Raw genomic sequence first — 26,657 nt, forward strand, 5'->3', positions numbered from 1 at the left:
CTGCAGGCTGGTGTGTGCAGGTGGCAGGGGCGGAGGAGGGGCGCTCACGATCTCGGGGTCCGGGGAGAAGTGGCAGGGCAGCGGGGGCAGGGTTTGGGGGAGACGGAGAAACGGCCCCTGGCCCCCCTTTACATGGGGGGCTCGCTGCAGAGGACGATCTCCAGGTCTTTGCGGTAGAGCTTTCCCGCCTCAGCCAAGGACATGACGCTCTTTCTGTAGTTGGTGAGCTGTTGGATATTCATTTCCTAGGAGACACAGGGAGAGAGTTAGAGCCCCTCACTGGATGGCTCCCGCAGAGCGTCCCATCTGCTCATTGACAAACAGGTCCGCCAGAACCTTTCTCTTCTCCCACCCCAGCAAACATGGGCTTTGGAGTCAGAAAGCCCTGCGTGAAACCCTCTCTCTCTTACTGGCTGCATTGCTTTGGGGGAAATATTCAACCTTTCAGAGTCTCATCTCAGCTGCCTCATCTGTAAAATGGGTACACGAACAGGATCTTCCTCATTGAGGTGTTAGGAGGGTTAGCTGAGGGAATGAATGCGAACACGGCGTAGCACAGCCCCTGACACATAGCATGCACTCCAAAATCGGCTAGTCCCTATCTCTGCATGACTTGTATCAACTCCCCACCTCCCTGGGCCTCCGGTAGTCGGTGTGGGTCTTTGCAGGTGAGGAAGAGAATGTTTGGGAAGCTCCCTGGTCTTGTCTGTGGGCCCCAGGGACCATACTTCCCTAAACCTCACCCATTTAAACAAGGAATCCTAACTCCTGCCTCCTCCAGCGGCAAAGCTCACCTGCCTACTTCTTGTTCAGTGGCTTCTGTGGCCCTTCAGAGGCCACAAAGACAGGTGACCCACGGACATAGGGCCACCATCTCATGTAAAATGGAGGCCAACATTAAACAGAACTTCGATACCTAATATGCTTTGTGTTGAATACATGCTTTACAGTAATTGTTTTGGATACAAATAATAGGTCTGAAATACAGCGAAGCCATCGATCACTTGTACTATCTTTTTGTCTCCTTTCCTTCCTCTCTCCCTCCCTTGCACACTCCCTCCCCTGCCCCTTCCCTCTTGTCTTCTTGTCTTGAAAATGTTGGCAGATCTTTCTTTCTCCTTCCTTCCTCCCTTTTTCTTTTTTTCACCTCCCCTTTCAGGCTAATGGTCTTTATCTCCGTTCAGCTAATGAAAAAACTGAAGCAAAAACTATGGTATTTGCCAGAGGACTGGACCAACTCTGCAGCCACAAGTACCCTTAGTCTCCCGAGTCCTGAAGTCTGTCTAATTCTTTGCCTGGCTCACCTGTCCTTAGTCACCTCTTTTTTTGGTGCGCAAAGGTCAGTCCTTTTTTGTGTCTCAGGACATCCCCTCACGTTACTGATGCCTGGTTTTGTGCCAGCACCCACCCCGAGGGCACTCTGCAAGCATCACTAGCTTTGGGGAGCATCTTCCCTAAAGTTGTGAAGTCCCTGGAAATATCACCCAGTTCGTAATACCATTCTAATTAGGAGCCAAGGAAGGGACCCCATCGATCATCCTGGAGCTGGAGAACCACCGCGGCCCCCACCCTGATTCAATGTGGCATCAAGAATCTTAGCAGCATGAAGGGAGAGGGCTGCTCACTTTCTACGTCTCGAAGTTCTGCTCGAAGCTGAGGAACGCTTTAGTGAGCTGCAGTGCCCTCAGGAGTGGCGAGAAATACTGAGGTTTGATCTCCCCAGCCTGTCCCTCAGGAGCCTCTAACATGAATCTGCTCAGAATCCGTATCACAGAGCTCGCACCATCCAAATGGAATGCGCGTCTGCCATGTGCATCCGCTAAAAACAGCCGCTCCCTTCCCAGCACACGTGCTGCTGTTTCCAGTCCTTGGCTTGCTCTAGTGGTTCATGCTCTCCATCCCCAGGGGCCTCATCCTGAGCTCAGTACAGGTGGAAGACTCCCAGGTAAACGACTGTATTAATATCCTTGTTCTCCAGCCTTCGGAGTTGCTTCCTAGCCCCAACACCTGACTGTTTCTGTCTCCACATCTGAGGGAACCTGTGCGGCCATAGCAGTTGTATTTTGTGGTAACTAAGAAAGAACCTGGGGGCTCCTGGATGGCTCAGTCAGTTAAGCGTCTGCCTTCGACTCAGGTCATGATCCCGAGGCCCTGGGATGAAGCCCCGTGTCGGGCTCCCTGCTTGGCGAAGAGTCTGCTTCTCCCTCTCTTTCTCCCTCTGCTCGTCCCCCCACCCCTCTGCTTGTGCTCTCTCTCACAAATAAATTAATAAAATCTTAAAAAAAGAAAGAAAGAAAGAAAGAAAGAAAGAAAGAAAGAAAGAAAGAAAGAAAGAAAGCCTAGTTAGGTGATAAGCAGAAAATTCAGGTCACTCTCCAGATTTATGCTTGCCTTCAGGGTCGATCAGCCTCGGGTGCAGAGCAGGGCCATATGGAGAATAATGATGCCTCATTAATACAATTACAGTTAAAGATATTTTCCACTAGAATGCCCAACATTCCCTGGACACATAAGGGTGCATAGATAACTTTCTCCTAGTTTGGTGCCAGGAAAGAGCCTATCAAGTTCAAATACCTGGTGAAGACATCCTTCTTTCTAAGAAGTATGTGCTTACTTACAATTTATTTTCTGCCTCTTTCAAAAAGCACTTGTAGGTAACAAAAAAAAATGTGGGATGAAAGAAATGAAGAATGATATTCAGGACAAAGATGAAGTGGTCAGAAAGCAGCTGGAAGGGCAGACAGAGGCTGCAGTGAATTCTTTCCCCTGAAATTGAGCAGTAAATTTAGCTTTTGCCTGGCAGCCAAAGTGGTTAGGCAACTCGAGGAAGTATGGAGCATTCATCATCTAATTAAAGAAAACAGCAAAACCATTTGCTCAGAAAAAGGCATTTTCCAGGAGGTGAAGGAAGGCGGCTGCAAAGACAACTGCGGGCTCCTGGTCCTCCTGCGGGCCCCCCGCCCCGACCCCATGCACCCAGACGGACGAGCCTGCTGCCGCCCGAGGTCTATCTGGGAAGAAATGCCACCAGGCAAAGTAATAGTTCCGTTCACCACCTTTTGCCTTTTCTTTGAGGGAAACAAATGCTTCCGTGGCTCTTAGCCTCTTGCCCACCTCCAGACTCTGCATTTATTATTTTTTTTTTTAAGATTTTATCTATTCATTTGAGAGAGTGAGTGAGCGTGCATGCACAGGTGGGGGGAGAGGCAGAGGGAGAAATAGCTTCACCTCCCACCGGCCCCTTCTTTCCCAAAACTTTTTTTTTCCCAAAATTTAAATTCCGTTAATATATAATATTACTTGTTTCAGAGGTTCTCCCAAATCTCTCCTTGCCGGAGAAATCTTTTCTGATGGCAGTCAGGCTGCCAGTGCCTCGTCATCGCATCACTCCAGAGAGCCAAAATGTGGGAGCACCCCGAGTGGCTGTTGATGGATGAACAGATAAAAGGTGGTGGACACAAACACTGGAATATCACTCGGCCTTAAAAAGGAAGGACATCAGCATTGCTACAGCATGGACGAACCCAGAGGACGTTATGCTCAGTGAGGTAGGCCAGTCACAGAAAGACAAGTCCTGAAGGCCGCTGTTTCTAGGAGGTATCTAGAGAAGTCAAATTTGAGACAAAGTAGAATGGTGGGGACCAGGGGGCCGGGGGAGGGAGGAGTGGAGGGTGGTTGTTTACTGGGCACAGAGTTTCCGTTTTGCAAGAGGAAGAGAGTTCTGGACGTGGTGGTGGTGGTGGCTGCCCAGCAGTGTGGATGTATTCAGTACTGCTCAAGGTTCACTCAAAAATGGTGAAGATGCTCAACTTTGTATCGTGTGTATTTTACTACAATTAAAAGAAACCAACCAACCCACCAGTCATCCAGCCAGAAACAAAACAACAGCCCCCAAACTGCCATTGCCTAGTTCTGAGTGATCAGGGGAGAGCAAAATGCACCCCTCCATTCCTTTCCAGCTCCCCCCTCCCTCAGGAGCCTCTCTCCTGCCCTAGGGCCACCTGCCTAGGTCTGCGGGCTCAGTTAGCTTACCTTCTTGTTTTTCTCATACAGGTCCTTCAGAAGGGCGTCCAGCTCATTCTCATCAATGTAACCACTCCCGTCCTGGGGGGGGGGGGCAGAGGCAGCACAGAGCTCTAGCATCAGGCCCCACCACCCCTGACCTGGCCTCCTGAGTCCCCCAACTCTTCTCAGGGAGCCTGCAGGGGCTGACCTTCCCCCTCCTCTGTGCAGAAGGCGTTCATACCGTGCGTGTCAAAGTAACACCTCACTGCTGACTTCCCCAGCCAAGGCAGGAATGGTGCGCACGCACGTCAGGGCAAATTTGCATTCCGGGGTTTTTCATTTGCATTGAAACTATGAGGTTCCAGAAGCATTTAGCTAACTCCCTAAGATGTCAGGATGAACACAGGGGCTATGTAAAGCTTAGTCCCCACGCTTTGGTTATAAGGAAGACTATCGGAGTCACACAGGTGGGGGCAGCAAAGGAAGGGGTGATGGGCGGTAAGGAGGTCCTCTCCCTCCCAACTTCCTAGCAAAACAGTTGGCTCCAAAGCACATTTATGAGCTGGCAGCGAGGGAGCAGTCCTGAACCCCTCCTTACTCTGAAAGACAAAGCGAAGCCATGTGGCTGGGGGCACCCCTGCTGAGGGGGCCCCTGCCTTTCCCTCCCACGCTGTTCTCGCTCTTACCTTGTCATAAAATGTGAAGATCGCATTGAACTCCTCTGAAGTCAGCTTCATGCCCTGTAAGGCCCGAGGTATTAAAGAGAGAAGCAAAAGAGAGAAAGAGTGTGTGTGTGCGCGCGTGCAAGTGTGCGTAGCGAGTGAGTGCATGTGCTTGTGTGTGCATGAATGAGCGCATGTGTGTGTGCACGTGAGTGAGCGCATATGTGCGTGCATGTGTGAGTGTGTGCACATGTATGTGCGTGTGTGCATGCATGTACAGGCGAGTACATGTGGCTGCATGTGTGTGAGTGAGCGTGTGTGTCTGCGTGTGTGCACGTGTGTGCTGGAGGGTGGACGGGAGGGTGGCAGAGTGAAGTGCGTGGGGATGAGGGAAGGAAGGAATTGAAGAAAAGCAGAGTGGCTCTTTTACCTGAAATTTAAGCAGGAAGTTTTCCTGTACAGGCAAGAGTCTGGAAAGGAAGTGTTAGAGCAGAGCTTAGGAGACAGAGTAGAGGCAAGAACAACGGGGAAGTGGGGGGATGTGGAAGCCTGTAGTTCTGGAAACCGTCTCTGAGCACTGAGGAATTAGTGGCAAGTTCTACAAGGAGGGAGGCAGACACGGAGGTGCAGAGATTCTATCTAGCTTCGTCCTGAGCTTCGTGACACCTGACCTGTCACTTTCCCCACCGACTGGTCTTCAAGCCAGGGAGGGTGGCACGGAATGGTCTGCAGAGGTCCTGGGCAAAGTGACCCTGGGGTGGGCTCGGGCACTTACCGGGACATCTCCGAGAGGCCCAGTTTGCCATCCCCGTTCAAGTCGAACATCCGTAGCTGTTGGGGACAGACAGAGGTGCCTGGGTGATTGGCTTTGACCTCTCATGTGGGACCTTGACCCGCCATCCCCTTGGACTGGAGAGGAAGGGAGATGGGTGGGTGTGCTCTGCCCCCTCTGAGGTCACCTGGAGGCCAGAGACCAGCATGGTCTAAATTTGTCCCTGCCCCTCCCTCCCCTTCTCAGGGCCGGGGCCCCAGAAGCCTGGCAGGCCAACACCCGTCTCCAAGCCCATCCTCTCCCAGAGCTGGGGAGGTTGTCATGGAAACAGATGCTCCGTCTCTTCCTCACTCCATGAGGATCTCAGACAGAGGGTGTGTGGGGCCAGGGACCGGCAAGCCTTTTGCCAGTCGCCACTGGGAGTCACTTCACCGGGGCCTGAAGAATCAGCCAACAACAGACCCTGAACCCCGAATCCCTCTGGCTGGGGGCCCCAGTCCTGTGCCTCTGGAGGGGGGAGGGACCCTTCTGCCCACTCACAATGGTTTGGGTGTATTCTTGCAGCTTGGGTTCATCATAGGGCCGGTTCGCCTTCCTCAGCAGGTCAGACAGAAATCCCTAGAACACAAAAGGCCCCTTCAGAGCTCCTGACTCAGTCAGTCAGCCCCTCCCTCATTACTTGTTCCTTCAATCAGTCAACATTGTTTTCGGAGGCCTACCATTTGTATGGCTTACGTCCCTTATAATTCCCTAATCCCTGAGGCTTGTGGAATGACCATGAAGGCCTGGAGGTAGCACCTGGATGCAACAGGTAGAAACTGGCTCTGGGGCCTCAGAGAGCCCCCAGGACACAGGGCTACGCAGTGCCTGGGGATCGCTAGCTCCCGAGGAGTGATGGGGTAGATTGTACAAGCCAGGAGGCCCATCTGCTGCAGTTGCCTTGAAGGTGCCTATCCCGGGCACTGAGGTGCGAAGGGGTGCAGTCTGGTCAGTCTCCATGGCCCTGCGGCTCCTCGCTACTGATTCACATGGCCGTCCTGAACACGTCCACAGAGTCGGAGCCGGGCTTCAGTGTTCCTGAGCAGACCACAAACCCATGTCCCTCACCCAACATCTCCTCCCTTCCCAGGTTCCCTAAACCTACCACCACTCTGGCCTCAGTCCCATTCTCCGTGCCTTCTATACCCTTCCCAAGGCCCATCCTACCTTGAGCTCATTGGCTTCAATGTAGCCACTTCTGTCTGTGTCATACTTCCGCCAAGCCTGCAACGGGAACGCCAACCTATTTGCAAAGACCTGTCGACATCTATGAGCCTCCTTGCAATTCCCTTTAATGGACCAGGTTGGGTCTTGATGTTCAAGAGTATTACCGGGGGATGGGGACATGGAGATGGTCTAGCCCATTCCCTTCTGTGTCACAGATGAAGAAATGGGGGAAAGTGTCTTGGCCAAGGTCACACAGAAAAGGAATGTCTCCCTACTCTAACTGGCCTGGGTCTCTTTTTGAATCATTTTGTAACTAGGGTTATGGTTTTCTTTTGTTTTTTTGGACAGGGTTCTGGCTTTCTACGGTGCTAACCAACCTAGCACTAGGCTCTGGTGGATCTGATTTTTGCTGTGGGTATACAGCATGTTCCTCTACTGCTCTGGAAGCTTCTCATTCTCTGGGTGGGGCCTGGGGCAAGAGTAAGAACCTTCTGGAAGGGGCAGACTTAGGCTTTGGTTCATTGTCACTGTGCTCCCTCATCCATCCCTCCATCATGGGGCACGCAGCATCCACGTCTCGGGGGGATAATTGGTAGTGTCCTCAGCTTGTTTAGACTATCCCAAGGCTACTCCCCATCTGGTGGTAAAAAGCATTCCTTTCTCTGTTTTCTAAGGAAACCAGCCCTCTGTCTACTCAATCCAGAGGGCCCCATTTCCCCGAATCTTTGAGCTATGTTGGTCAGCCTGATCAAATTTCTTCTATTTTCTTTCAAGACTTCTTCCCTTGACTTTTTCTCTCCTCTCCCTTGGCTCCAAAATGCACAACGCACGCAGGTGTCACCTGGTTTACTAAGAATCAGCAAGCACTCATTGTTTTGCCAAATTTGGATCCCTGCGTCCCTTCCCTTCTCCATGTCATGTCTCCCTTTTATTGTCCGGAGGGTGAGTTTATAGATATCCGAGGATCTTTCTTCCATACCAGCAAGCAAGGCTGTGTAATTCTCATGAGATAGTGGTGGCTCAGGAAATTTGGTAGTTTTTTTTTTTTTTTTGGATCCTGATTTTATAAAAAAGTTATAAGACATGAGCAAATCCCAACAAAAGGGTAGACTTATACCACAGACAACTTGGATAGATGGTATTTGATCAGGGGAGTGTCTTTTCTCTGGGGGAAAAATGCTTTGGTTCCATCCAAATATTCCTTCCTGTGCCCAGAAAGCCTAACCCTGAGAAAGTACTAATACGTGCAGATTTACAAATATGACTTTACCAACCATCTGCATGTACTTAGTGCCTTAGAATTTAGTTCATCTGAGTCTTGACTGGGAAAAAAGGCAGATACTCCCTAAGTTGCCTAAAAGGGGGGTAACCTGGGGCGCCTGGGTGGCTCCATAGAGTGTCTGCCTTCGGCTCAAGTCATGATCCCAGGGTCCTGGGATCCATCCCCGCACTGGGCTCCTTGCTTAGCTGGAAGTCTGCTTCTCCCTCTGCCTGCTGTACCCCTGCTTGTGCTCTCTCTTTCTGACAAATAAATAAAATATATATTTTTTTTTAAAGGAGGGTAACCTGAAGGGACCCCAGTCCTCACTCAGAGCAAAGCATCACTTTGCTTTTTGCTTTTTTTGGGGGGCAGAGATCCTCCCAGCCGGTCTGACCTCCCGCCTTCCCTGGCCCCGCCCCCACCCCAGGCTCTCGTCGCTCACTTCTCTTCCCTCCAGCACTTTGTGCTCCTGCATCAGTGGGTCATTCTCTTCCCATTCAAGGAAAAGAGTTCAAGGGACCTGGGCTTTGTGAAATCTCAAAGAAATCCTGAGGCGTCACTAAAATTAGAAATTACAATGTTGTGCTTAGCAGTGGGATGGAGCTATCTGCCCGCACTAGCCTTCTAGGGCGGCAGAGGGACCAATTCATGTTTCCAGCTCATAAAAATGGAACAAATGGCCAACCCCAGGAGGGTGGTGCTGTGGGATGGTGGGGTCCCGGGAAACTCAGATGGGGGTGTTGGCCCAGCAGTTATACTGTGGATTAAAGGATAAAGACAGATAAGAATGTGGAATCATGCCAACAACGCAGAGAGAAACCACTAATGACTTGGAGAGAGGGGGACAGAGACAGAGAAAGGTATTTTTTGCTTCTCTTTAAGCATTTCCAGCTGCCTCACCCCCACAAACTATCGTCATCCCTATTTTCCAGATCAGAGGTGGAAGAGCGGCCAATCTTTGGCTGCCTCCGTCCCCATCACGGTGGGGACCATCAGGCATAACGCTCCCTTTTCTACAGACAGAAAAATCAAGGCTCACAAAAGCGGCAGTCTGACAAGGAGATGCAGACTTCCCCGAGACAGGCAAGAGAAGGAGTAAGAACAGAATCCAGAATGTCGATGACCAGCTTGTGGAATCTTGCCATCTGGGAAAAACTGGAGAAAATCCTTTAAAGCATCATAAAATTAAATCCATATCTGATGCTTAGGCAAGCTGCCACTTAAAAAATGACTTTTCTGCCCTGAGAATCGGTTTTCTAACCAACTTTCTACCCATGTGGGGAACTCCAAGCCGTGTGGGGTTCTGGGCTAACTCTCCATTCGTTTTAGGCAGTAAATCACGGGGAAGGGATTACCGGTGTCTCGACATGGATTTAACAGGAGGACAGGCAACTCGAGTCAAGTTGAAGGCCAGTCATTATCATAGCAGGCAGTGTGTGGCGGGTATGGGTTGAGTTTCACTCTGAGGGACACATAATATTGACCAGCTAGGGTGCAGAGTCCAGAAAAATACCAAGAAATAATTTAGTTTGCTGGGCATCAGGATTAGTAATGTATTTGGTTGAACCATATGGAATTTCCAACTTTTGTAAATCAAAAATTGTCAGATATCAATAATTTCACATGGTTTCATCTATCGGTTGAATATTACTCAAAAAAAGAAACGTGAGTTTGGATGGTCTCCTTCACTTGAAGATTTCAAAGAATTTCTGTTGCAAAGATCTATTTTAAAGGGGGGGCAACTGACATGTAGACCACAGTCAAGAATCTGCAAACTTGAAGTCCCCCCACCCACCCCAGGCTTTTCCAGTTTTGGGATGGCACATAAATCCACGCTCCCCACACATGCTCCTTGCAACCCTGACTTCAGGGGACACCAATGTTATTGAGAACAAAGTATGTGAGATCTGGAAGCCAAATGACATGAAACAGGTCTCTTCGCTGCAGGATTTCTCAGAGAACGTAAGATGTAATGCCCATGACCAATTCCCAAAGGGGAGATAAGCGTGTACTTGCCCATACTTACTTCTCACCGTATCCTGGACAATCTCACATGCACGTATCGTTTGGAGATCTTGCTGACGTGTAGATTGTGCGTCAGGGGGTCAGGGACTTTTTGTTTCTCACACGCACTCAGGGACCACACTGAGTAGTGGAGCTCTAAGGGGTTTAGCATCGCCCAGGGGACCACTCCCAGGCATTTGCGGGGGGTGGGGGGGGTGGGAGGGGATGGACCTGGCTCCGAATACGGGAGAAAGGCAGCGCCTTGGCCTCACCTCCATAAACTCGGTGCTGGAGCCCACATGCTGCCTAAAGCACAGAAGGAAGTTTTCCTCAGTCGGCAGGATCTGCGCCAGCTGTGGGGGCCAGAGAGTGACAGAGACGTTACAGACGGCCCACCTGGGAGCGGGGCAGACTTGCCTAGAGGGAGGGTGGTGAATGGCCAGCGGCAAGGCAGCGTGGGAGCTGCATTTTGCTTTTCTTCCTCGGAACAGCCCTTCAAAAGGGGAGAAGGATGTTCTGAGAAGGGCATCTGGGTCGCCCCACATCTTAGGTGTGAGCCGCTGGAGGGACAGACAGTGATGCCCCTTTAAAAATACAAGTACCCAGTCTTCAAAAGAATACTTAACAGGTGATTCCATTTATATAAAATTCTAAAAAATGCAAACTAATCTGAGATGAGTGGTTGCCGGGGATTCCTAACGGTGATAGAAATGCTGTATCTCGATCGTGGTGGTAATTACATGGCTGTGCACAACATCTAATCTCACAGAACTCTGCTCTTCCAATCAACGCGGCTTGCTGTATGTAAATTACACCTCAACAAATCTGATTTTTAGAAAATGCAAAAATACCCTTGTTCAGCAAACACTGCTGGCTGTCCCCCACTTCTTTTGCTCCCTCCCGCTTCCTTGGGTCACAGGCAAATCCTGATTGGTCTGAGTCAGCCAAATGTGCTAATTCCATTTCCCTTGCCCAGGACTGGCTTACGAGCACACATGTGATCGAGTTCTGGCTACTGAGATGTGAGGGGAGGTCTGCTCAAAGTACTCCAGGTTTCCTTGCTCCCAGGAGGGGCCAAATGCTGTGCATCCTTTCTGCATCAGGACATGGGTGTATCCAGATGTGATGGAGGGAACAGTAGACCAGCCCGAGGATGAAGCTGTTTTGGGGCGGCGGGGTGGGGTGGGGTGTGGGTGGGTAGAGAACTCCAGAGAAGCAGGGCTGGGGACCTGGCCTCCTTCATCTGGAACCATCCCTTCCCATGGCTTGTCTCATTAGGAGCCTCTCATGGATTAAGCCAGGAGTAGGTAAACAATGGCCCATGAGCCAAATCTGGCCCAGTGCCTGTTTCTATAAATGAACTTGTCTTGGAACATGGCCATGCCCATTCATTCACATACCGTTTGTGGCTGCTTTTGTGCCACCGTGGTAGAGTTGAAAGAATTGTGACAGAAACTATATGGCCTACAAATCCTAGAACATTTACCATAATCGGGATCTTTCCAGAAAAAAGTCTGGTGACCCCTGGTTTAAGCCCATTTGAGTCAGGATTTTCTGAGATTTGCAGCTTAGACATCTATGCTCTTGGTGCCCTTCCCAGATGCCCCTTAGCTAGGCTGGTGGGCCATCCCTGACGCTGTGAAGGATGTCTGCTAATGGCTCAGAGCTGCCCTCCAACAAACCCCCGCTGCCCCAGTCCCCCACCTCCACCTCCCCGACCTGGAGGGGGCAGCCTGTGTCCAATGACTGAACTGGGGGTACAAAGGACCACCCCATCCCTTGCCCCAAGGTGAGACCAACTGTGGCACAATTCACACCCCAGAGCTCCTGGTGAGATCAGGACAAGACCCGGCTCCAGCTGAGACCACATCCTTCCTTTAGCTCCTTCCTCTGCCTTTTCCTGCTGCGCTCTTCTCTTTCTCTGAGAGTTCTCTTTCAAGAGACCCCATCCACTTGAATCTCTGTCTCAGTCTCTGCTTCCGGGGCACTGACCTAAGGCAGCATCCCACCCTGGGAGGGGCTATGCCCTCATTCCTGGGCTGCTATTGTTATTTGTGAGCCCTGGACCACACACCACACACCGATGGCCAGAGGCATTTGGTTAGGCTGGCACACACGTGTATGTACTGTGTACGTATGAATGTATGTGTGTGTATGTGTATATACATAAGTTGTTTAATTAAACCAGGAAGCCATTAAACAGAGGTGGCCCTAATACCTTAGTAGCCTATGTGAACAAACCCAAGCTGAAGCGGTCAGAACAGCCAACGAGGCGTTCCCACATAACGCAACCGCTTGAACTATAGCCAATCAAATAATCTCCTTGCTCTGCTCCCGCCTCTTCTCTGTAAGAGTCTTTCCCCAGCTACTGTTGGCGGGGTGTTCCTAACTGCTTCTGGTTTGGCACTGCCCCATTTGAATCAATTTTTGCTCAGATACACTCTTTACATTTTTAATATGTCTCAATTTCTGTCTTAGCAATGTGTATTTATGCAAATATAAGTGTATGAGTATGTGTATATATATTTCATATAAATGATACATGCTATACATGTAAATTACACGTTTAAACATTAAGCAGGTAAGTAAAACTGTTGCCTTTGGAATGCCTTTCGGGGGGCATGAAAACTCTTGTTCTCCAGCCTCGCAGTAGCTGCTGGGACCCTGAGAGCACGTAAGGTCTCCATCCTTGTCTTAGGCCAGTGTTTGTCGCTTCTTTCCTTGTGGGACAAAGAGAAAGTCCCACCTGTTCCCGTCGGTCAGCCTCAGTGCTGGAGGTGGGGTGGGGCTTCCAGACCACCCCCCATTTAGAGGCCTAGAAGGACACTTGTGCTTGGTGGAGTAGACACGACAGATACCCCCCCCCCCCAAGAGCTCTTGGCCGGGACGGGGGCTCACCTCCGCCATCTCGATTTTGCCGTCCGAGTTCTCATCATACTTCTGCATGAACTCCTTCATCTTCTCCCCAAAGTTGTCACTCTTTGACATCTGGGGAAAGACAGAGGGGGGCTGACTGTGCTGCCGGGCCCCACGGGAGCCACAGATCCCTCACCCACTCGGTGCGCCAGTGGCTCGAATCATTCTGCACCCCAAATCTGCTGCCACAGAACCGGGCCGCCGACGCTTGGAGTGGTCAGGGCTGCTCTCTTCTCCTTCCCAAGATCCCTCCAAGTCCAAGCGATCTCTCCTTTGAGGCTCGGTCACATGAGGACATATCCCCCCTTCCCATGTAATTCATGCGTTTAAACTGCCCCTCTGCCTTTGAGATGGGATAAACCAGAGCTCTTATCAGAACGGCAAGGACTTATCCCCATCACTCAGATGCGAGAATTGAGGCCCCAACATTTTACCAAGGCAGCTTCTCATACAACCTGACTTATTCCAGGACCCCCCAGTAGGTTCTAGCACTGCCCCCGAGCAAGGTAAATCGCACATTTTCTTCTTTCAGGTCTAAAGGCAGTTCGTGACATTTTTCACTCTGATTTTATGCCGGGAGGAAGGTGAGGAGAAAGTGTTCGTATAGCTGAGGGTAATTTAAATGATCTGTTAGATTATTGTGACTACTCCAAAGGCAGAGAAGTTCAAGAGTTCCTTTAGCCCATCACTGCCTACCTTAAATCTAAGGCTCTCTGAAATTCTCCAATCTTGGCCTGTTTGGGGGGTTGCTAAATGACTCTGTGCATTAATGCGCTCTTCCTCATCCCTAAGCGACGGTCAGCCTGCTCGAGCCACTGATGCCTCTTCTTGCCTTCTCTGATGGCTTCTGGGTGGGCTGGACGCTTCCTCGGACTGGGCCCAGGGCAATTCTACCAAGTCTTCAGGTTAGGAGTCTTTTCTGTATACCTTCTATTGCTTTCTACCTGGGAACCGGTTTCAGTTTGCCAGGATTGATTCATCAGTATTTATTGCCTGACATTAACAAGTGCGCACGGAACGATCCTAGGCCCCTATCACCAATGGGGTCAGCCGATGTAGCTTTCACAACAGCCCCCGTGAGGTGTGTGGCCTGTCCATTCTACACACCAGTGCAGGCTGAGGTGAAGTGTCTTCTCCCGAGGTCACCCGCTGGTGTAGCTAGAACTGGAACTCGTGGCTCGGCTTCCAAGGCCAATATTCCTTCTGCCCTATAACAGCTGCTCTGAACACCCATCCTGGATGGTGTCAGTTGAGATTGTTGTTGACAGACTTGAGAATCACCCCTGATGCCGTCTGAGGAAGGGAGTGACTAAAATTTCAGACTAGAAGCACTTCATAAAAACACATTCCTCCGCCTACCCCCTGATCCCAGAATCAGTTTTGAAGCCTGTGTTTTCTGTGATGCAGGCTTCATTACCCTAGTAATGAGGGGTGATGGGGGCACAGTTGATAAACAAACCCATGAATCACCACCATCGCCTAAGCCCATGGTTGGACCTCCTGCTCGCTGGGGCGCTCTGCGGGGCTCTGGACCAGGAGCTCGCCAGTGGATTTGTGACTCATCTCCCAAACTGCCCCACGAGGACTTGCTAAGAAGCAGTGGATTGGCCAAGATACACACGGCAGGGGAGAGTGGGGAGACCCCCAGAGGACCAGCGGGAGCTGGAGGAAGATAATGGGTGACTGTCTGTATCTGAGAACCAGACGTGGGAATCCCAGTAAACTGGCTCCAATTACCTCAGCTTTTCAGTATTTCAGACAGTCCTCCCCAGGCTTTAGTGAACTTAATAGTGCCAGCTTGTGACTACAGGCCCCACAGGGACCCTGCCATCAAGGGGCTGGGACGTGATTTGGAGTTGCTTCAGGCAGGCTAAGAAAGGCAGTCTGACACCCCCATGAATGAGGCCAGTCCGTGCCATCTGGTTCAGATGTTGGTTTGGAGCAATCCTGTTTTCCTCTGGGTCCTCGCTAAGGATTCCAGACTCAGTTGGTCTAGAACAGTGGTTCTCTGATGGGGATTATTCTGTGCCCCCCCACAGGAGATGTTTGGTAATTTCTCGAGACATTTAGCCAGTGGTGTTGGTATGCATCCTATAACGTGCAGGACAGCCCCGCAGCAACAAAGAATTATCCAGCCCTGTCAAAAGTGCCAAGGCTGAGAAACTTTGGTCTAGGGTAAAGACACTTCAAACCCCTGAGGCATCCAATTGAGTCATGACCCCCTGAGAATCTTAGATAGGCTCTGGACTATTCCTTAGGGAAAAAAAAAAAAAGCTTTTATATGCATATACACAGACACAAAGCTTTGTAGTTTGGGGGGGTTCAGTCACCCCTGGTATCCATTCGTGAACTCCTCTCAATCCCAGACACCCAAAGATATTGCAGGAAGGTTCTCTTTTTAAGGGATTAGTCCAACTAAAAAAATCCTTACAAGTAAAAGAAAAACTTTGAAGGTCAAGACCAGAGATGTCAGGCTAGCTTAGGAGACGCACAGCTTGGGACAGACAATGTTGACGAAAGCCATGATCAGGATGATAGAAAAAGCAAACAATGGGACAGAGTACTGGGCTTACCATGCCAGAGCCTTTTCTTGCCTTCTCCAGCTCTTGGAAAAAGTTTTCTAGCTCTTTACCTTCAATATACCCATTTCCTGTGAAGAAAGCAAAGCAAAAAAAACAAAAAACAAAAAACCAATTGACCTCAGAGCTGAATAGTAAGACTGATTGGGGAGGAGGGGACGGGGAAGTCAGGGGCTTTATGGAGAACTTCTCCTCACTGGTCAACAAGCAGGTGTGTGGGTTGGCCTCAGACCGTGCAGCGTTAGGGATGTGGGTCCTGCTGTCAGGGTGTTTGCAACTGTATAGCTGCGAGATTAGTAACCGCATGTCTTTGGGGTATGCTTTCAGTAGTCAGAACACTGGGAGGGACCAGCATCTGGGCCAAGCTGGTAGAAGTGGGCAGAGCCGGAACTGTCCGCAACTGGCTGGGCAAGGAGCAGGAGCTGAAATGCAACAGGGGGCAACACGTCATCAGCATCCGGGCTTGCCAGCAGGTGGCAGGCCCTGATCACAGGAGCGAATGAGGCCCGAGACAGAATTTGGGTCTCTGGAGTGGGAGGGTATATTGAGTTAAGAGTGTCCCCCCGGCTCCCCTGTCCATGTCCACCTAGAACCTCAGGATGTGACCTCACTTGGAAATAGAGTAATTAGTTAAGATGAGGCCATATGAGATTAGGGAAGGCCCTAATCCAATGACTTGTGTCCTTGTAAGAAGGCCACGTGGAGACACAGAGAGACACATAGGGGAGAAGACGATGTAAAGAGAAAGATTGGAGTGATGTATCTCCAAGCTAAGGAATGCCATGCACTGCTGGCAACCGCTAGGAGCTAGCAGAGAGACCCGGAAGGACTGTCCCCGAGAGCCTCCGGAAGGAAGCAATGCTACCTTAGTTTTGGACTTCCAGCCTCCAGAACAGTAAGAGAAAAACCTCTGTTGTTCTAAGCTACCCGGTCTGTGGCACTTAGAGCAGCTCTGGGAAACTAACAGAAGGGAAGAGTGGGAAGATAAAGGCAGGGTGTCTGTCCTTCGGTCTGGGGGCACCTGCGAGTGTCGGTCACGGGATTATGAGGAAGGGAGGTGACCTGCTTCGTGGCCATGAACGGAGGAGGCTGCGAGGTCTGTGAATGCAGAGTAAAACCCTGTTCTGCTCACTCACCGCCTGTAGGACTTTGGGAAAGTCATTTAACCTGTGTCAGCTGCAAAATGAGTTATGACACTTAAATGGGACTTCGTATGTAAAGCTCACCACGTCGCGCCCATTATGAGTGGACCGTAAATCTGGCTGTTGTTTCCAGTTCATTGACCAGAACCTGTGTAGAAGATGGAATGAATCCGGATGAAAACTGCAATGATCAGGACCGGGCCCCAAGGCCAGTGCCTGACTTTGAAGATCACATAAGTGGTGAGAGGGCCTTTACGTTCTCAAGTCTTGAACCCAGAAGGCCTAGAGACTGGGTGAGCTGAGCCCATGGCCAAGGTCACTGGTCCCTGCTGTGATTGAGAGGAGGCATTTGTGGGTGGGAAATCAGACAGGCCGAAGGCAGTGCTCCCCCAAACTAGAATCTCCTGGGATCTTAAAAAAAAAAAAAAAAAAAAAGATGGATGTCTGGCTCCCACCCCCAGACACGCTGATGTAATTGGTTTGGGGTGTGAACTAAACGTCATGATTTTTTTTTTTTAATCTCCCCAGGTGATTTCCATGTGCAGCCTGTTTGGAAACCACTGGCCTAAAGTCAAGTTTCAAATCTGATTTAAAATGATTGAGCAAGGCTGCTGTAGAGACTAGTCAACTGGTAGCTTCCTTCAAGGGCAAATGGAATTACAAACGAAACAAAGAAAATAAAAAAGGCGCATTTATCGGGGCCTTTGAGGGTGGTATGGGGTGGGGGTTTTTCCCACCCTCTCCCCCAGCACCCCCTGAGAATTTAGATTCCCAATAAACAACCGCACAGGCGCCCCCTAGTGGAGAAGATGCGACAATAAACATTGCATGGCGAGCCGCCCGTGAGATAAATGATGTATTTTTGTCTGCAGGTAAAAGATGTGCTTATATTTAGGGGACGGGGAAAGGGGACTTGAGCTCCCCTTTTTCCCTGGCATAGGGTGGTCACCATTCTTGGGATCGTTGGAATTTCACGAGCGTGTGTCTAATGGCCTGTGAGGTCAGCTGGAGAGGGGGCGTGAGGGGAAGCGCCAAGGGCTTTCTAGGCAGAAGGCAGTCTAGTTGATGATGCCTCTGAGTTGAAGGAACAAGTGCTTTTTCTCTTCCTCGTCACTCCCTGCAGTGATCTGGGAGGATGGGTTCGAGGGAGCAGGCCAGCACTCAGCTCTGACCGTCCCCGCTCCCCACCCTCAGAGCCGGCCCTGCTCTGCCACTTCCCCACCAGCTCCGGCACCTGCTATGGAGGGGGGTGGGGGCGGGCTACCCACAGTTCTTGCAGAGGCACCCACACCCAGTTCCTCTCCTGCCTCTATTACTCACTGCTTCGCTCTGGGATGTCACCTCTCTGGAACTGTTTCCTCACCTATGAAACAGGGATAATGAGGGTGCCTTCCTCCTATGGTTGGCAGTGAAGACTCCATGGGGGTAAGAACACATGGACTGTGCTGGCCCACGGTGAGCCTCCAAAATGCCAGCGGTCATTACCACCATGGCTGGTGTTTCTGCCGGCTGCCCAGGCCGGGGAACACCTTGGCCTTGAGCTGCTTGCCTTAGGCCGGGAAGATGTGGGGTGCAGAAGGAGGCCAAAGCAGGTGAGGCCAGCACTGAGCCATGCCCCAGCAATATGAACAGGAAGAGGAAAAGGAGAAAAGTACAGACCTGTATGACCCAACTTTTCCTTGGGGTTTCTCTGAAACTTACAAAGAATAAACGTATTTATGTTTATTCTTGTTCTAGAAGGGTTTTAAGGTGGTTTAATAACCTCCCAAACCAGACAATCAGCCAGCGCCTTGCCCAGCAGGAGAGCATGGACACTTGTGAACATCAGTAGCGGCTCACAGATACAACACTTTCAATTTTTCAAAGCATATTTGCTTCTTTCTTTGTTTCAGGCGATAATTTGAAAGCTATGTGTCAGGCCCTGTGTAGGTTGCCACGGAGGGGGGATATGACAACGTACAAGATCGAGCTCCCGTCTTCCAAGTTGTCACAATCCTTCCAGACACACAGGATCACAACAGGGCAGAGGAGAATCCTCTTCTTGTGACAAAGAAACTTGAGGCACAGAGAAGGTAAGCAATGGATTCAGGAACACACAGCAAGGCAGGACCAGAATTGGAGTATCCTAATTCCTGATGTAGGTTTCATTCATTCATTCGTTTATTCACTCAACATTTCTTGAGCATCCACTTTGCTCTGTGCTATGCTAGGCACCAGGGGTGTAAAAGTGAGCTAGACAAGGTCTGCCAGGATGGGGCTTATGTTCTAATTGGGTGGGGATGGGGTGGGCAGGGAAGGCCTCTCTGAGAAGCCCCAGCTACTGGGCAGAGGAGCAGAAAGGGAGGAATGAATAGCAGGGGGGCGGGGGGAGGGGAGGAGCAAGGAGGGTGCCACGGTAGAAAGAGTTCCCCTCCCTGAACCCACCTGGCACAGCCTAGACAGTGGGAGCATCCCAGAGGCAGGCAAGCCCCTCGCACCCTGCTAGGAATCCCACCACCACTTCCTCTCCGTGCTCCCAACAAAGAGACAAAAGGTGGCTCAATTCAACAGACCTATACTGTTGGAAGTAAACAACAGTTCGACTCTGTGCCCGGTGCTCGGGGAGCGATAGACAAGTCCTAGATGTGGGCTTATTCCCCAGGAGCATTTCATGGTCTAGTGGGGCACAGCAGCCTAACAAGAATTACCGGGAGCTACCGGCTGAAGGCAGAGGGAGAGGGGCAGAGATCGGATAGGGAGCCAGGGGCTGTGGGGCCCAGAAAAGGCATTCTCCATCACTGGGGGGAAAGGCCGTTGCTACTTGGTCTCCCTCAGAGCCACCCCATCCATCCCCCAGGCAGTAGCTGCTATCCCTGTCTGGGGTGGAGGATGGGTTGACCTACATCCTTCCAGAGCGGACTTCAGCACTAGACAAATGGATTGCTTTTTCTCTGACCCTTGTATCAGGGCGTGGGGTGACTGGCCACCAAGCAAATCTCCTGTGGACGGGCACTGATAAGAATGTGGTTACCATAGCAACCACCACTCCTTACCTTCCTATCAAACCACATCCTGAGAACATTAGGAAGAGGGGGCTGGGTGGGAGTCAGGGACCCTGTGTCTTTCCTTATTGTACTCTTGCTACCATTCTTCACCACCACTGTGCCTCAGTTTCCCCCAGTTGAAACTGAGACAACACTTCTTGCGGGTGCCCAGGTGGCTCAGTTGGTTAAGTGTTTGATTTTGGCTCAGGTCAGGATCTTAGGGTCCTGGAATTGAGCCCTTTGTCTGTCTTCTTTGTGCAAGCTTAGCGGGAAGTCTGCTGATCACAGGCACCTGGAAAGCCTTGATCGAAGGATGCTCTGCCCCCCACCCCCACCCCCGCTGGAGACACTGAGATTCGTGTGTACAGATTTTCTGACAATTGAGCAGGTAAGAGAAACCTGAGTAAGAGGTATAATTCTGCTAGCAAGTCAATCTCTCTGAGCCTCTATTTCTTGACCTCTAAAATGGGAAAACCGTTTATGCCCTTTCTACTTTATGGAGCTGTTGTGAGAGCCACACGAGGTAATGTTGTAAGAACATTCTGGAAAATGTAGAACTCACATGAATGGAAAGCATCATTTTAACCTCTGTCCTCTGACCCAGTCCGTGGCTGTAAACTCTTCAGCTCAAAGAGTAGAGAGCACTGGTGTTCAGCCCAGCCTGTCTACGAGGGGCACCTGGAAGCTTTTAGAACACCATTGCCTGGGCCCCACCCTTAGAACTTCTGATTTAATTGATGGGGTGGGGACTTCTTGTGGGCCTGTTTTCAAAGCTCTCTAGGTGATTCTAACGTGCAGTCAGGGTTAAGGACCGTTTTATGGTGAGTCTCAAGTGTTAAGGTGTCCAAGAATTACCTGGGGATCTTATTAAAGTGGAGAGTCTAATTTAGTAGGTCTGGAGGATAAGGGCTTGCTGTTTCAAGCGTGGTCTGTGGAACAGCAGCATTGGAATTACCTGGGAGCTTGCTAGAAATGCAGAATCCCAGCCCTTACCCAAGAACTCCCGAGGCAGAAGCGCTGGGAGTGAGACCCTGAAGTCTGTGTTTTCAGAAGGCCTCCTACACGTTCAAGTTTGAGAACTATGGGCCTCGCCGCAGTAGCACACAGCAGTCCGTGTTTCCCCGCGATGCACAGGTTAGAGAAATCCAGGACAGGAGTTGCCAGGTTTCAGACTTCTCGTTAAGAAAGTGTTCCTGAGACCAAGCCACCTAGTTGTCTATCCGAGTTCAAATGTATGGAAAGGTGAATAGCCCTCTACCCCCCAAGGCTGAGCGCTGTTCTGGACAGTCAAACCCCACCCTCTGGGGCAAGAAATTGGCTTCCTCAGATTGCCGCCCTGATATTCATATTACTTTCCGGGGTACGCACCGTTTACAAGGAGCGTCCCCTCCCCACCCCATCTGGTCTCCAGTAAGCAGACCGGTGAGGATGCTGGAGAGGAGGAGTTTGAGGGGAAAAGAGATTAGGCACAGCCCACAGCCTGGTGTCCTGTTCATCCCATGGCTGACCTCTGCCCACACCTGCATTTGTCGTGGCTCTCTTTGTCAGTCATATGAACACACACACACACACACACGCTCCTGCACACTCTTCTCCCAGTGGCTTCCAGGGCTGAAAAAACACAGAATGTTCAAACCTGACTTTTAGTCTGTGTTTCTGGGCCATGCTGCTTCAGACACAGTGGTTGTGGCCCTGGGCCTGTGGACATCTGGCAGCCCAACGCTGGGCCGGTTCCCAGGCTTGGGGGAGGCCAGAAGGCTGGGGCAGATTGGACAGCAGAGAGCCCAGGAGGAGCGGGGGAGGGCCAAGCAAGGCCAGAGGCCCCAGATGGGCCCGGCTGGGCCAAGGCGGGCATGGGATGCCACGGGCCAGGAGAGCTGCCAGGAGAGGCACTATTTTTGAAGAGCCTCACGCCTGCTCTAGTAATCCGGGCTCCCCAGGTGTTGGAAGAGATTTCCCTGAGGGGTCTTCCTAGCCTTGGAAACCTCCCTCCGGAGTTCAGCCAGGACAGCCGCTCATGTCTGGAGGGGAACAAACAAGGTGAGAGGGGAGGGAGGTCGGCTCCCTGGGCTGGTGGCTGCCCTGGTGAGGCGGGCATACGCGTCTTGTTTGTGAAAACTGGTCCCAGGGCTGCCTCCCTGGGGAGCCCCAGCTCCTCACAGACACAGCGCCTCCCTGGCTGGTGCAATCCCCCCAGAGGCAGGCTGCGGGGCCCAGGGCGCACACGCAGGCTACCGGCGCAGGGCCACCCAGCACGCTGCAGACACACCACACCAAAGGGCACCATTAGCAAAGCATCTGGGGGTTTAGGGGTGAACACGGAGTGGAGGGACTGATTCCTAGGGCTCACCCTGGGTGGGGCAGGAGGCTTCTCCCCAAGAACCCCACATCCTGCCATCACGACCCCCAAGCCCATCCCTTGCTGTCCCAGATGAGACACACAGACCGCACAGAGACTCACTGACAACGTTAAAAGACAGCTCTGACCTCGACTACCCGCACCGGACCCCTCGGACTTTCTTGTGCCAAGAAGTGATTGTTTTTAGGAGTCCTATAATCATCTTAGGGACTAGCACAGTGATAGTGCATTGTGCATGTTGTAGTGTTTGTGTAAATACTTAATATACGCCAGGTATTCTGTGACCCTGTTTGGGCAAGTCTTTTTTCCTGTTCCAAGAGCCTTCACATAGGATCCCAGTGCAAGCTGCCCTGATGTCTCTCCACCTTGGAGAGGCCCTATGGCTTTGCTCTCCTCCCCTCTCCCTGCAGGCACACGGACTTAGCAGTGAGGCCCTGGCAGGCCTGCCTGGGTGCTCAGGTCTGGCAGGTGTTCATCGTGCGAGGGTTGGGGGGATGCTTCTGTTACTACCATCGGGTGTAGGAGGACAGACGAGGGAAGACAGGGCGGGGCCTTCTTCTCACTAACTTTCAAAGGTCTCGAGGCCCGCTATGGATAGGGAAAGAGGCTCACTCCCTGCAAGAGGCTTTGAGAACCCCCCACGTCACCAGGGCCATCTGGAGGCAGGTAAATGCCCAGAAGAGTCTGTGCAGATTCCCACACCTGGAGATATACATCTTTTCACATCTTTACTGTTTTGCAGATTCACCCAAGAAACATAAGCTCTTATAAAATTTTCAAACACTCCAGGAATTAACTTAGTCAAAGCAAATACCTTTTAATTTTTACCTCATCCCCTCTGTAGAGAGAACCACCATTGTCTATTCCCTATAACATGTGGTATTCTTTCAAATATCTTCCAGCGTACGCTCTTTGTGAATAATGAAAATGGGTTCGTACGGTAATAGTGTGCTGGTACCATTTAAAAAAATATCTTAATAGTACATCTTGGATATTTTCCCACATTAGTGGAAAAGCTCCACCTCACTCTGCTTGGTTGTGTAATATTCCCCTGGAGAGATTGGTACAATTCATTTTTCTCCTGCCTGGTGAAGCATGTTTCCCTTCAAATATTCAGTATTCCCAAGAACTCGGTAATAGACGCCCTTGTTCATCTAACTTTTTGTACACGTAAGGGCATACGTATGTCAGATAGATTCTGGGGGTGAGTGGCATTCCCTGTTTGGATCCAGAATGTCTGCTGGCCTCTGGGAGAGAACCCATCTTATACCTGTGATTTCAGTGGCTTCTAAAGGCTAAGGTGTTTTTTTCCCTTTTGAGCCACACCTTGGCTCTCCACGGAAATTCCTACTGGTCGTCAGTGGGACAGGAGCCTGGTGGCCCGTCTGATCAGAACCACACGGACAGGCCAGTGTGGGCTCTGAGCTGGGCATCCCTCAGCTGCTCAGGTCTTGCAGAGTGAGGACATTCCTGAGACAGAAGTGACCAGGCAACACTGGACAGCAGACTCAGACATGGAGAGCCATGCAAGGGTCACTCCGAGCATGGAGGTGGTACGTGGGTCATAGCATGGGCTTGGCTGCTGTCTTCCCTACCTCTGCCTTTGAGAGATGACATCTGAACCCTCCCAGATGTGTGACCTCCGCTCACTGCTGAGGGAGAGTCCAGGGATGGAACAGGGCACTAGGAGATAGGATTCCTGGGTGCCCCCCCTCCCATTTTGCTGTGTGATCTTGTCAAAAGAACTTTGCCTCTCTGAGTCGCAGTTTCTCTCTCTCCAAACCCCCACTTTTTCCTTTCTCCACAAGACTGATGAGGATTTTTGAAAAGAATCTAACTCTTAGGGCAAAGTCACCGGGATGACTCTTCCTCCTGGTTAGGAACAGGCTGAACGAGGATCAGAGCCCCCCACCCCCACCCCGGTCCCATCTTCACTCTCTTTGGCATCCAGCTTCTCCTAAGGTTGCCTTGTCTTTATTTCCTAGAGTGTCCAGGAGGAGTGGGGCAGTGGCTCCCTCCCCAGGGGGCTGTGCCTAACTGGGCTCCAGGGACCTGGAGGGCTGCAAAGGAGAGTCCTCCCAGAGCTCTTTAAATTTGTAGGCGGCAGGGGGCCTCTGTATCTGGAAGAAATCCCCCAGATGAACACAGAAGCCAGAGTTAGTAAGGGGGAGGCCCAGTAGGGCAGGGAGTGCCTCAGGGGAGAGGGGTGAGCTCCCCAGCAGCCTTTGGGTGTGTGGGAGGGGTTGGGTAAGGAACGTACAGAGCAAGACAGTCCACAGCCTAATTCCGGGTCCTTCAATCGAGTTCCAGTTTGTCTGTATCCTCATTTTCCTAAATCGCCTCTGTGCCATCTCTGGCATCGTTAAGCCCCTTTGTCTTCTTTCTCTGTTAGGTCTTAGGACCTTAGGACCTCCTTGAGGCATTGGCCAGAGAGGGCAACGGGGTATCTGGTAGACAAGGAACCAAGGAGCAAGCATTCAGCTCCTCTTTCACATGAGAGCAGGAGGGAGCCAGGGGCACAATGGCTTCAGGGGTGCTTTTTGGACTCTTGAGTCTAGTGCTAGCTTAGCTGTGCTCCAGCCAACACAAGGACCCCTTTCTGAGATTAAAGGAACGGCTCATCACCTCCGATGCTGGGGCTGGTAGAGGCTCTTCTGTGGGCAAGTGGGAAGGAAAATGGTACCAATCATCACGGAAAAACCCCTCTTCCAACCCAAACGTATGTCTCCAAACCAGGGAATAAACACTGGCCAGGAACCAGCTCCACTACTACCGTGCTCTGCAGCCTCAGAGAACTCGCCGCTTGGGCCTCTGTCCTCATCTGCGCAAGGAGCAGCTGGCCTGCCCAGCAGCCTCACAGGGACTCTAGAAGGTGTGATTGTGTTTGGAACAGCATGTGGTCTCAGATAAATGTAAGGATTTGCATGATTATTGAGAGTGCTCTTGGTTGTCCCCACGAGGACAGGGGGAAAGCAGAAACTATGGAGTCCTCTGTTTATTATAGCTGACTCATCTGGCAGGAGGCCGGTGGTATAACCTTGGCCACTTGGTAACTTTCCTTGAATCCTGCAAGTCTCTGGTGCAGATAAACGGGCAGAAGCATCCTTAGGGAATGTGCACGTCATCTGGAATGCTAAGAGGCTGCACCTTACGGCCCTTTTCACCAAGGCAGTTTCATGGCACAAGCTGGGGATCGGCAGTACAACCCCTCCTTAGCCCCATTTTACAGATTTAACAACCTACCCACCTCCTTCAGTAATTCACAGGCAGATCACTGTCCCAGCCCGGGGGTTACCTGCCCAGTCCTCTGCCTGGCTCCCAACCCAGCTTTCTCAGGTGGCTCCAAGGGAACAAAACTTGACTCATTAACTTTACTGGACATTAACCCTTGCCTCTCCAAGCACTCTGGGCAGAGGGCCTCTGTTTAGCCACTTGCATGCCCTGAGGAGGTGAGGAAAGGAGGAGAGAAGAATTAAGTGAGCCACCCCTGATGCTCCCTCTGGTTCCCATCCCCCTCACTGTCAATCCCAGGATAAACACCCGAAGCCATCACCCTGCCAGTGGTCTGAGATGCCCGAACATTTGAGATGCCCATCCCAGCCAGGACCTCAGAGAAGGGAATCAGAGCACTTTGTTTTTTTTGGAGGGGTGGGGAAAACGTCTCGAACGATATCAGAAGCTCCTAAAGGGGGGCCTCCCTTTATGCCTGATTCAGACCATCGTAGACTCTTGGAATGCCAGTATTGGGAGACACCTCCTAAGGTCACTCAGTCCGACCCTCGATTTTTGGGTGAGTCAGTGTCTCAGTAGGCATTTAAGATTGCGCCTCCCTCCACCCAGAGATGTCACCCAAAGCACCCAGGACTATCACTGTGAGGGAATATGTCAGGCTGGTCCCCCAACCCTGCCCCCACCACACCCACCGCTGCTGTGTATGGGACCCATTTACCTAGGAAGGATGGGAAATGGGCGAAGGAAGCCCAAGGGGTGTTCAGGGCCCCGGGGTCACACTCCACTCCCGCTCCCAGCCAATTCATCTGGGGAGGCCCAGGCTTTCCCTTCAGTATCCCCCAGCTTGCCCCAAACTCCAGGACAGTGGAGGGGGGGGGCTAAGCTGGTTTTAAACAAAAGGAGAACCCCAAGAAAGAAGACCTGTGGCTGCTGCAGCTGAAAGCAGGCCACTACCTTGAAGAGAAAGGTGGGGAAGGTAAGATGGCAGGGGGAATCATGGGGAGCCTTGCCCGCCCAGGCCTCCTCTCTGGGAAAGCTCCAACTTGCCCAGAATGAGGCTGCAAAAGCTGGCGGGCTTCTGCCGTCTATGTCAGAGAAGAAAAGTTGCTGACAGTTGTCACCTGAGCAGCCGGGTGTCTCCCAAACTCCAGACCCCGACCTCGCCAGGCTTTGTGACCCCAACACCCCCTGGGGCAAACGTACACCTGCCTATCAGCGCTGTCCCCTTCCCCTCCACCGCAGGTTCCCTAGGGGCGAACAGGCACAGAAGTTGAGAGATCTACTGACCGTCTGCGTCAAAGTGCTTCCAGATTTCCAGGAACTGGGACGCCGTCAGCTCGGCCAGGTGCAGGTAAGGGGGCTGCTGCTGTGAGCTAGCCATGGCGAGCGGCTCGAGGACCTCAGGCGCACAGCGTTGTCCCTGCGCCCAGCTCGGCTCCCGCACTCGGCCAGGTCCTGCGCGCCACGCTGCCTTTATATACGGTCCGGAGGCTGCGC

At 51.5% G+C, this 26,657-nt stretch overlaps 1 protein-coding gene across 1 annotated transcript; it reads right to left on the reverse strand.

The window, feature by feature from the left end:
* CALB2 (calbindin 2) lies at nucleotides 1-26,600 on the reverse strand. The gene is made up of 11 exons (XM_045810274.2): nucleotides 26,448-26,600; nucleotides 15,400-15,476; nucleotides 12,809-12,898; nucleotides 10,183-10,263; nucleotides 6,646-6,702; nucleotides 5,980-6,057; nucleotides 5,443-5,498; nucleotides 5,098-5,137; nucleotides 4,692-4,745; nucleotides 4,033-4,104; nucleotides 1-245 (listed from the first exon to the last, which is right to left on the reverse strand). Exons 1-11 carry the CDS (start codon nucleotides 26,539-26,541, stop codon nucleotides 129-131), a joined length of 816 nt encoding a protein of 271 aa, XP_045666230.1. The 5' UTR covers nucleotides 26,542-26,600; the 3' UTR covers nucleotides 1-128.
* Between the last annotated feature and the right edge of the window lie 57 nt (nucleotides 26,601-26,657).

Source organism: Ursus americanus, chromosome 21 (assembly GCF_024610735.1).
Source record: "Ursus americanus isolate L20-20 chromosome 21, mUrsAme1.1.p, whole genome shotgun sequence".
Classification (NCBI taxonomy): Eukaryota; Metazoa; Chordata; class Mammalia; order Carnivora; family Ursidae; genus Ursus; species Ursus americanus.